This window comes from Adiantum capillus-veneris, chromosome 19 (genome assembly GCF_014529385.1).
Source record: "Adiantum capillus-veneris isolate H3 chromosome 19, ASM1452938v2, whole genome shotgun sequence".
Lineage (NCBI taxonomy): Eukaryota > Viridiplantae > Streptophyta > Polypodiopsida > Polypodiales > Pteridaceae > Adiantum > Adiantum capillus-veneris.
The window spans coordinates 14,700,013-14,712,418 of NC_140949.1; the positions used below are offsets into that span (position 1 = coordinate 14,700,013).

Consider the following 12,406-nt stretch of genomic DNA (forward strand, 5'->3'; position numbering starts at 1 on the left):
CAGACACTCTCACATCAATTGCAAGAATGTCAAACGTGTCAGTCAATCAAGCCATCACAACAAAATGTTGGCTACTTAAATCGAATACAGGTAGCAGCTCCATTCGAGCTGGTAGGTTGGGATTTGATGGGTCCCTTCCCCACTTCCATGAGCGGGAACAGATACATTCATCACGGAATATTTGACCAGGTGGTGTGAAGCCACACCGCTTCCAGATAGTACTGCTTCCACCATCGCTTCAGTAATCTCCAGAAAGCACAACAACGACAGAAAAAAACCTATGATGAACACTGCCAGCACAAACACTATGCCGAAAATGACCTAGTCAGCCTCTAGTATCCCATTCGCCGCCCTGGCCTCTGCGAATCCTTCATGCATAGGTGGCTAGGCCCTTACAAAATCCTGCAACGTATCCGCGAAACAACCTACAGGTTGCAGCGTCTCAGTAATCAAGCTATCACCACAGCCCATGTGTCCCGCATGAAGCCTTATATTTCCTCCCCTATCATGCATCAGTCCACCTCCTAGGGGGGAGGTGTGGCATACTGCCACGTAGAAGCTTTCTAGAGGATTATACCAGATAACTAACGGGAGCTCACTAGGATACCTAACAGATGTAACTGCCTCTTCTTGGCACTCATTGTACAAAGCTATTGATAGAATGAAGCCCAGGAGAAAGGGCAGATTCGGATTGGAACTAAGTCTTTCACAATACCCTTCAAATTTCAGAAATTCCCAAAATACCCCCGATATTTGGCCATAAATTCCCAAGATGCCCTTCAAATTTTCCAAAATTCCCAAAATACCCCTGGTTGTGAGATTAAATTTCTCCAAAGATAAAAACATTTCTAGCTTTTTATAAGAAGACTTATTGTGTATCAATACAAGGTGTGAAAAATTACATGTTAAGCACTAACAAACGTATCTCAATTGTCAAAAAGGAATAAAGATTAGACAACTTTGAACTATCCAACCACAAAATAGATACAAGGGTATTTTGAGAGTTTTTGAAATTTTTTGGGAATTTCCACAAACTAGAGGGGTATTTTGGTAATTTCCCATTTATAATTTCAACTCGTTAAAATACACTAGACCCCGCTAACACTGGTGAAGGTCTAGAGTTGAAAGAGAAGTAAGGCAGGGTCAAGGTCCGAGGGAATGGGCCTCGGGGGTACGGAGCGTGGCAACAGATGAGAGAGGGCCTTGGCATGCTGCAGATGATGGCGAAAGCGCTCTCGTTGCCCTCGCCCCTTTTCACAGCCGGGTACAGCCGCACTTCCCTTGCCCTTTGACGTGATGAGCCGTTGCGCCTGCTTCTCCTTTGACAATGTCCAGTTTCCACTTCGCCAATCGAAGTCGTAGAGCCCGAGAAATCGTTGGCCATGGGTGGCTAAGAACCCCACTGCCGACAAAATGTAATCCACCTCCTCTTCCGTCATGCTGTAGCAAAGGCTAAGCCGTGCCCACCCTGGCTTCAACCCTTTATATCCCTGTCAAGAGCAATATTCATTGAGCAAAGTTGGAGATGGAGAGAGAGAGAGAGAGAGAGAGAGAGAGAGAGAGCACCTTTTGGATAGCACTCCTAATTGCTAGAGACAGCTCCTTGCCAATGCCGAGTAATACATGACCATACGGCCCCGCACATGCACATCCTCCTCGAGCTTGAATACCAAACAAGTCATTAAGCAACTTGACCACAAATCGTCCATGAAGTGGCTTCCGTGAAGACAGAGCACCAGCTTGATCTGTGGTGGTGATCAGAAATGAGAAAATGGGAGCCACCACATTGGATGGGTAACCGCCTAATACGTGAATGTTGGGGTGGGCTGATAAGCTTCTCATGGCCTTCTCCAAATACAAGTCCTCACGTTGCCTTATCAAAAACATTCCCATAGCTTCTTTTAGCCAGAAGGCCAATGCACACCTCACCTTTCCGAGTATCGGCGGTGTTCCTCCCTCCTCTCTCTCCTCTATCTTCTCACAGTACAGAGTGTCCTGCATCATACAACTATACTGCTCACTTCATATTGCAACCTCAGCGCATTCTTTTTCGTTAAATATCAAAATATCAAACTCAGAAGGTGCCAGCAACAACACCCACAATTCATCATGCTTCCAATCAGAATATCATTTTCCTCAACATACATGCTTCATTCTTAGCATCAAGTCATCTCCCGGAGCTCTTCCCACACTAGGTTCTCTAGCATGGTTTTGCTCATACGAGTTCACCCATTTTTTGTACCGTATCTCAATAATACATAGTAGTAGATTGGCCATTGCTTGAGAATGATTTGCCATTGGGCTCAATGCAACCACACAGATCACAAAGAAAGACAATGGAAGTTAAAACAACACAAATTGCTACAAGATACTAGATGTGATCCTTTGTCAATGGATACTACAATTATAAAAACTGGTTTTTAAAACCTAGTATGACATGTCCTAGATTAGCTTACAAGCACAAAGAAGAGCATACATAACACGCGATACTTCGCAAGGAACTCGGACACTAATAAGGAAACTAATTTGTCTCAACTTGAAAAGATGGACAGAGTTGAGATTTCTAACCTCTTCATTAAATCCATTTACATAAGCAACGGTACCTCCACCACAAGTTGAAGGAGGGTTGTGTCCAAGCTTGTATAGGCTCTTTTTCATAAGCAAAAGTCCAGGTGCACCTGGTCCCCCCAAGAGCTTGTGTGGACTCAGTACCACCACGTCATAACCATCCTTTTCACTCGATCGCATCTCCAATTGCATATGTAAAGCACTAAGTCAACAAAATTTAATCAAATTAGCCAAATCGAGTAAGTGCATGTGCCTGATTATGTGGATGGAAATTACAGTTATGCTTGAAAACTTACTAATTCATGCTTGTATAATGAACAAATAGACACACAAACAAAAACACACACATAGACAAGTTTTAGAGCAAGGTGGATAGAAGCATTGAATACAATACCAAAGAAAGCCCTTGTACGGTACTAGACCTTAACATTGAGCCATAAAATACATAATGTCAAAAACCACGCACTTAATAATAAGAAAAACAACTTGTACGTTAGTAGTAGATGATCATTATGTACTAAACGGAATTTAACATCTTAAACAAAAAATTTGCAGAATTTATGCAACCTTTGGTATGCATTTACGGGTTCTTTTTAACATATTTATGAATGACCTCTCTCTCTCTCTCTCTCTCTCTCTCTCTCTCTCTCTCTCTCTCTTTGGACTTCTGCGAAGCATTTGATACAGTTCCACATGAGAGATTCTTTCAACACCTCTAGAGCTTGGGTCTACCTTCACAAATGGCCTCAGCTATATATGCTTTGTGTGAGCAGGTGACGAGGAGAGTACAATGCCCCAGAGACTTATCAAACCCTATTACTAGCACCATTGGTGTGAAGCAAGGATGCCCACTCTCCTCGACCCTCTTCAAGATCTACATTGATGAGATCTCACATTACACACTGTGAGCTGGTGGCGAGGGTGTAGACCTTGGAGGTACCCCAATACATATCATTCTTTACAGTCATGACATTGTTCTGATCTCTGAGTCACAGGAGACTCACAAGAGGGCTTACGATGACACATTGAGGCTCTTGACTACTTTTGTACACCTCTAGAGAGGACTGCCAACGAATTGTGAGAAAATCAAGGTCATGATCTTTTATACTTCGAGGGCACAGGAGTGTGGTACAATCTTGGTGCACAAGAATAGGCGGTGGAGTCTCAAGCATACTTGGAAGTTACCTTTGCTAGATCACCCAGGCACATCACCATGGCAAAGGTGGCTACAACCACTCACTAGAGGATATGCAACCTTGGCCATGTGATTCGCTCAAATGCTGGTAGAACCAACCATGATCATACACACAGTCCTTACACCAAACCCACCCATGTACTAGATCTTACACCCCACAGTAGTCAGCTTAATGCACTTCATAGTTGTTTGTGCACTCATACCCCCTAGTGATAAAGCTCCACCCTGCTCTTCATATACCATGTATCTCGTATTCTAGCCTCCTAAGGATTAACCCCTCCCCCCCCTCCAATATGGTGTTGCTAAAAGCACTCGTTTTCTAGGTGTGACTGGGTGTGTCTATCATCGCTACTTCCACTTCGATGATTCTTGCTTCCTCTTCTTGGACTACTCCCTCGCTACATGGGATTGTCTTGTTCAGCTCCTTGACTAGTTTTTTTTTGGTGGTTTCCTGGGCTTTCTTTGTTGGTCCCTCTATCTTGCTTCCCCTTCGGCTTATGTCTTTCACCTCCTCAATTTGGATGTAACTATGCAACTTTGATCTGTGAAGACCTCATAGATGATTCCTACTTTGGTGACTTCTCTAGAATCTCTCCATCATGCTGGTTGCCCCTCCCTTTGTACTCGCACATTGTAGCAAGATGACCTACTCCGAGGCTACGAGTCTTACTTAACAGTCATTCTTCCCACTGCATCCTTTCAATCGTCTTTACCTTAGGACATTAGATTACTATTCTAGGGAGGGAGTCCTCCTATGTAGTGTGTTCTCGACTACTTGTAGAATCTTTACAGGATATTTTGTCCCAACGGATGTGCTTTCAGAGGTGGACATAGCCAAGACATGCTCTAAATACTATGCCTGATATCGTGTGTCGGTCTTGGAAGGGCGGATGTGCTTTCATAGGTGGACATAGATAAGATCTTCTCTAAATATTGTGCCTGATATCGCATGACGTTCTTGGAAGGGCGGATCATTTTGTAGATTACACTTCTTCGAGTGAGATTTCTTCCTCCATTGCTAGAAACTTCTCGACTCGGATTTGTTGCTGGTTTCCATGCTTGGTAGCTTTATCTCCTTTTGGTCAAAGAGTTCCTCTTCAGGGGGTTCTCATCTTGTGCTTCTCCTACCAATACACTACGTTTCTCCATCTCAATGGTGATCAATGAGTTATTTGATGCTCGTTTTTAACTGTTTCGTAGTTAGCCACTCCGTCACTTCCTTGTGCAACTTGATTGGTGTCATCCTAGCTTGGTCATCACCACATTGGTTGCATGCTTCTCATCACATGCACCTACCCTTGGTTACGGCTTGGATACTCGTACACCGGTTCTCAAGCACATTTAAGATTTGCACCAACACTTCGCCCATTTTAATCTTGTGTTTTGGCCATTTTCATATTTTCAGGATGAGAGTTGATTTTTGGTCGTGGTATTTGACAAAGATATTTGCCCAACCTTCCCTAGGTTGGCTCACTATAGTGTTGGCCTAGAAGACTTTCTATCTTTTGTCTTGTATCATTCAAATAATTTTCTATCTCGAGTTATTGGTCTCTCAAGCCTTCTCTCTTCTTCCTCTCTCACATACCATCATCCGCTACACACTTTGATACTCGTCCTCATTAACCCATAGCATACATATTCCCCGAACTGGACAGAGGTATGTCTATCTCTCTCTCAACATAGATTGCACCATCTAGCTTTCTCTCTTCATGCTTGATTCCCAGCTCACATTGTTAGTCTTGCTCTCGATTATCTTGGAGGACTCTATCTACTATCAGCCGGTAGTGTTTTGGGCACTCTATTAGTGGATCGCCACGACGGATGTCATAGCATAGCTATCTAGCACTAACATGCACAATATGTCAGTATTTCGAGAAGCGAATTGGATGAGGTATGGAAACACATTGAGTTTGCCAGATTCAACAGAGTGAACCTACGTAAGAAGATGCACAATAGCAACCATGAACCAACAATCAACACTAGGTCTCGTCAAGCATATGGTCAATCCTCACGTCAACTAGTCACTGCATGGTTTCTCAGCTAAATGGGCCAAAAAGCTACAAAATTCTAGCAGACAAACAATAGGCAAGCACTATTAGAACACATCTAGATATTGAAAACCTGATTTTGAGAAATATAAAAATCGTGACCTATGGACAACCAGGTTAGCAAAAAGTAAACAGAAGTGATCTAACATCACCTCCTAAGGTTTAGGAACGGCCTCCTACCAAAAGATTAGCATTTATACTTGAAAATATCACTAAAACGCTCGCACAACGTAATCACAAATGTTTATGAATCTGACAGTGTGAATACACTCAAATGAAAGAGCTAGAGAAAAGAAACACAATGCACTTAATGGAACTTGATTTGGATTATTAGATCGCAAGGTATGTCAATTATAAAGTAGCATTGCTTCCTTCTCTACGTGTACGTACAGTGAGTTCTTTTAAGCGTTGAAAAACTAGGTTTCTTACATTTTGATCTTTATACCTAGAGCTTCTTAAAATTGGTGTCCTCATATACAGATTACATCTACATCAAATGTGGGGACTTTCAGCTATGTTACATTTTGGCAAGCTCTATTTATATTTGCAATCTCTAAGATCAGAATAGGATTAAAATAAAGAATTTAGTGGAAAGTCGGCTAGATAGGGTATTCATAATTGGCATCTCCAAACATGCTCTCTTGATTATTACTACATGATAGCTTCTACAACGTAGACTGCTTAATATTGCTTTCCTTGTTATAGAGGATGAATTATTTGATATGTCCTTCTTGGAGTATATATGGATCAACAGCCTAGCCAATTTGAGTTGCAGTTTCTTCAAAATAAGTGACTATAAAGTGTCATTGTTCCCTTCTCTACTCGCAGATACAATGAGTTCTTTTAAGCTTTGAAAAACTAGCTTTCTTGCCTACATTTTGATCTTTATATCTAGAGCTTCTTAAAATTGGTGTTCCATATACAGTTTACATCAAATGTGGTACTTCCAGCTGTGTTACATTTTGGTGAGCTCTAATTATATTTACAATCTCTAGAATCAGAATAGAATTACGAGTGAAGAGTTTAGTGCATCAAATGTGGGTACTTCCAGCTATGTTACATTTTGGTGAGCTCTAATTATATTTGCAATCTCTAGAATCAGAATAGGATTACAAATGAAGACTTAAGTGGGAAGTTGGCTAGATGGGGTATTCATAGTTGGCATCTACAAACACGCTCTCTTGATTATTACTATATTTTATGATAGCTTCTATAAAGTAGACCGCTTAATCTTGCCTTTCTTGTTATAGAGGATGTTTTTAGCATAGATTATGTGTCCTTCCCTCAAGTATGTATGGATCACCCGCCTAGCCACTTTGAGTTGCAATTTCTTCCTCTTTTCTTCAGAATAAGTGACTATAAACACCACATATCCTTTTTGGCGTCTTTCAAAACAAGATACGAATTTTGCAAGCCTATTGACGCTTCTTTATGATTGGTGGGTCTATTTCAAGAGTGATTTTCACACTCTATTTGGGACCTATCTTTTGGACCAATACTCTTCTTCTTCAGAGATTGAGTACCAAAACTGTAATTGTTTTCAGCTTTCTAGTTGGACATTTTGCTAAATTCTGCAATAATTTTGTTGTATATTTCGCAGAATGACTGTCCTTCGTCAACACATAGATCCAATGTCACCTGCATACTGCAGTTGCACCACATGGACAAGCTTATGCTACAGTCTAGCGTCAGTCGTAGTCTAGCTTAGGACCTAGCCTGGCACTTTGTGAGCCTCTTTGTCACAACCCAATACAAAAGAACTTGTATCCTTTTTCTATTAGTCTTAAAATTTACAAGTGTGTTTTCCTTTTTGTAAAACAAGATAGCTAGAATAGTGCACCTTAGTATGATCACCGATGAGTAGTCACAAGTTAAGGTGGACCCACACAGTGGGTTATAAAATTAATAATACACACTCCCACCGAGATAACTTGAAATGATGCTTGTGGCATGTTACTCATGCATATCGGGGTCATACTTGCATCCAGAAAGAATTGATGCCGTGGAGTGTGAGCTAGATCCGCCAAAAACGACAGTTACAATCAATAAGATGGTATGATCACGAAAGATTGTTCATGGTGCTTATGTGGACTGAATGTTTTGAATGCTTATATGTTTTTACAATATTCTTGGATTTATGTTTTGAAGCTAGAGTCGTGATCTGCATGACAAGAGCTTTCATTTGATACCCATATTGATATTTCTTTTTGTGAACAATTTTCCAAGGAAGAAAGGTTCGAGAAGCTTCTTGAAGGTTCGGGAAGATTCTAAAAGAAGCCTTGAATTTCAAAGACGACCTTGAATTTCAACTAAGGCCTCGAATTTCAAAGGATGACTTGAATTTCAATGGACGTCTCAAATTTCAAAGGATGCCTCAAATTTTAAGGGAAGCCTTGAATTTCAAAGGAAACGACTCCACCTATAAATAAAGCCTCTTCCCCTCTCATTGCACTATCTCCTAGTTGCTGAATTTTCCTCTACCATCAGCCCAAGAAGCCCCCTTCACTATCATCATCGTCTCTCTCTACGTCTACTATTCTCTCATCCTCAAAAAGCTCTCTCTCTCTCTCTCTCTCTCTCTCTCTCTCTCTCTCTCTCTCTCTATGTGTCTCTGTGTGGCTTGCTATTTTTCATAACAGCATACCTGTAAATCCTGAAATTTCAGCTTTCAGCTTGAATTTCCAAGTTCTCCAAGGGACGAGTAGCACCTCCTCAACTACTAGTGAATCCACGATGAAATTGGATGGGCAGAACCCACCTGTGCCAAACGTGGATCAAATGATCAAGGAAGTGATCAGAAGGATGAACCAAGGAAACAAGCCAAACCCGAACACACGACAATAGCCCACATGAAAATGTGACACTTGTGGAGTAGACCGTCCGACTCAGTGGTGCAACATGCACCTAAGGCCATGAGCAACCATACAAGATGTATTGAAATGGTGTGCTATCGAACAAAAATGGACAAATCATGAGACCCACGAATGTTTCTACAATAGAAACTATGTTAAGGAAAGACCATATAGGCCACCTGGGGGGCAACAATTGCCACCACCTCCAAAATACCAAGTAGAACAAAATAATGCAATCCAAGGGCAATAAAAACCTCAACCTGTGTTGGAGTATTATCCTCCTTTACCCCAGGAAAACAGAGCCATGGTGAGAATTTCACAACCCATAGAGTCACCTGTGGATCAGAGTATAATACAAGTAGTTTCATACCGAGAAGATTCAAACAGCTCTTATAAGAGAGGTTTAGACAATAGTGCATATGCTTCAAAAGGACAAATTCCATGAATAGGATCTAAAGGAATTTGAAAATCATTTTACATAACACAACCAACAAAAAACCATTACCTGGTCGATGAAAATATGCTCATGTTCATGGCAAATCAAAACTACAGACCTAGGAGATACCCTCCTAGAACCGGACAACCAATGGAGGCTCCAAAGCTTCCCCACCACTAGTAGGACCATGTTATGAATGTGGCAGTGATCATTGGGCAAGAAGTTGTCCACACAAAGGAGAGTGTATCAAAATCTTTGGGTACTGTGAGAGATGTACAAATGACCATCTAATTCCACAAAAACAAACAAAAGGCTACCATAAACAAAATCAGAGTTGTATCAAGCTTAAGTGGATCAGAAATAAAACCAAAAATTCCAATGATAATTGTAACAAGAGCACAAGCCCAGGAAGCAGCAAGGAATATACCTATGGGAGACAAAAACATCCCACCCCACCCAGCCAAACCGAGATAGAGAATTTGTCGGTTAGGACCCCCAAAAATACTGAAAAGCAAAAAGGGACAAGATGAAAGCCAAAAGGATAAAAGAAAAATCAACCTTAGAAACCAAATTGCAGCAAATCGAAGAACAATTGAGAGTGGAAAGGGACCATAAAGAAAAAATATCGTAGTGAAACCATTAGGAATACCTTCTGAAGGTTCGGTCTTGGTGGACAAAGTGTTTGAGCCATTAGATGCAATTTTGAAGGCTTATGAAGCTAGGCTAAAGCCCAACCAAACCCAAGAGCATAGATGGTTAACATATCCTCATCTAGGGTATGAGAAAGAGAGGTTGCAGATGTGCAAAGAGCTCATCCAAGCGGCCTAAGCTTTTATGGAACCACCTGTCCCGATTGCTCCAAGGACTGAGGTGTTGATCGACAACAGAATCCAAGAGATGGAGAATCAAAATCGAAAACAGAGACCGAAAAGAACTGGTAGTTGAAACACCATTAGATACAAGGGTGGTAGCCAACACCACAGATGGGGTGTGCTCACACGCAATTACGCCAATTTCGGAAGTTGAAGAACCTTGGCCACAGGATTTGTGGGAGGATATCAGAAACAAAAAAGATGGAAGTGTGATCCTTGAGTCAGCCCCTATCACGATCAATCTAGACCATCAGCTCTACCTGGTTGATATCTGATCACTATATGGTGATGCAGATACAGAAATGTCAAAAGACAACAAACCTCAATCTTTGAAAACTTTTCCTTCATTCATCAGCAACCATGAAACAAGATCAAAAATTAGAAAAGTACCATCTCAATAGAAATCTGATCCTAAGATGATGGACACTAAAACTCTTCGTGAGTTGATGTCGTCTCCGATCTATTGTACACTAACTCTATCTGAGTTACTGCACATAAGACCTCATCTTTGGAAAGAAGTGGAATTTTTTCTGGAGAAAATAGAAGGTGCTATTATACATGTAAGGCTTTATATCAATACAATATAACGTTGTCTTTTGTGTTGTGTCAATATCTTATCTCTCTCTCTCTCTCTCTCTCTCTCTCTCTCTCTCTCTCTCTCTCTCTCTCTCTCTCTCTCTTCTTTGCTCTGCAAGCTCAACTATGCCATGGCCTGCTCATGGTGGCACCCACCCTAGAAGAAGCCTATCAGATTGTAGGTTGTTTTAGAGCTTGCAGATGCATTTTGGACAATCTATGCATGCCACGTGTAGTTGAGAGCCGAGTCTCAACAGATTGTACGCACAATTACAAGCTTGACTCACAGGTGGTTGGATCATAGACCTGTATGCTTTTAAAAAGAGCTACACATTACACGTTTTCTTAGGGGGTCACTATGTATAAGTTGTATATAATCACATGCATTCAAGGACTATTTCTAAAACTCCTCATCTATAAAAAATTTACAAATAAAATATAAGTTTTTCTCATTAAATGTATAAATTTTTTTCCCAATTCCATTTTATAACACCCTTTTGGATGTGAAAATGTGAGAAAAATGGAACTTAATAACCCCTTTTGTTGCACTCACGTGATATTCATATGTGAAAATGTGAGAAAAATGGAACTTAATAACCCCTTTTGTTGCACTCACGTGATATTCATATAATTATTAAGAGACTCTTGAACACATCCCTTTGTTGAAAATTCCACGATCTGTAGACGTTTTGGATCTCTCCGGAATGCGCTTGAGTATTGTATTTGCTCACGGTTTATGCGCTTTGTGTAGTATTGATTGCTTGTACTACCTTAAGAGTTGGTTATCCTCACGGGAAGTTCACTTTAGTCCAAAGATAATATTGACGCTTGTTTATGCAAATATCCTGCTACATATAGCAATGGTTTCTCACAATTTATGTATGTTCAGTTTCGGATACTACTATGTATGTCAGTGTGGAGCCTTATTGGCATTTATGGTAGTCTAATCATTGATGAGTCTTAATCAGAGTCATTGAGCCTGCCAAACCTTTTGGAGGATCCTATGTGACGTTTTCTTTCAAATAAGAGATTCTCGAATGTTAAGATCTCTTCAGGGATATAGGTAGTTGAAGTTACACATTTATGAAACCGCACTATAGGCTATGTATAGAGAGGACTAGATGCTTGGTAAGCCATGTTGGCGAGTCAAATTTGAACAGTTTGGGTCAGATTTTGGGTTATCGAGAAGGGAAGCTTAGTTGTTCTCAAAGGTTAGAAGCATGGTTTCTTGTGTTCCATGCATGTGTCGTGCGTAAAAGCTGATATTATCGCAATAGCCAAAGTGCCATCTACTAAGTTGTGGCATAGCCAACTAGGCTATATGAACTAGAAAGGAAAACTCTTAACTCATTTTTGTTATTTACCTATCTTGAGTTTTAGTGACTATTATATGTGTGAACATTGCATTTAAGGCAAGCTAACAAGGAGTGTTTATTTATCCATGAATAAAAAGCATGTTGAGCCACTAGAGCTTGTTCATTGTGACATCTATGGTCCTATGCCAACCAAGTCTCTAGGGGATGCTATAGGCTAATTTGGTGCAAGAACGGTAAAGGTGCCGATGTACTATGGGTACTTTGTGCTTGTACTAATTGACTTATGCTTGAGAAGTGACCCCTAGGGTCACTTACATATGGGATTAAAGCTCGGTCAGGCAATCTCATAGAATCCCACGATTTGGTAATTGCTGGCTAAAATGTCACTTATTAATAAGTTGATGAACTACTAATAAGAGGTGCTTTGTATGCAGTTTTACCTAGGCTTGGTACTAATGCAACACTATATGGGAACACTCCCCAATGCCTACACCTAGCAAAGACTGGTTGTGCTCATGCACAATTAGCGGCTATGCAACTACT

General features: G+C 40.8%; 1 protein-coding gene across 2 annotated transcripts in view; it reads right to left on the reverse strand.

Annotated features, from left to right (window-relative positions):
- Positions 1-924: 924 nt before the first annotated feature.
- The window catches only part of LOC147433608 (uncharacterized), a 33,626-nt gene continuing 22,144 nt past the window's right edge, over positions 925-12,406 (reverse strand). For both annotated transcript variants that reach the window (XM_086490288.1, XM_086490287.1), the window contains exons 7-9: positions 2,569-2,770; positions 1,567-1,995; positions 925-1,490 (exon numbers count right to left, since the gene is read on the reverse strand). In XM_086490288.1, coding sequence (XP_086346414.1) covers positions 1,116-1,490; positions 1,567-1,995; positions 2,569-2,770 — 1,006 coding nt within the window. In that variant the 3' untranslated portion in view covers positions 925-1,115. The remainder of the gene's footprint in view (positions 1,491-1,566; positions 1,996-2,568; positions 2,771-12,406) is intronic.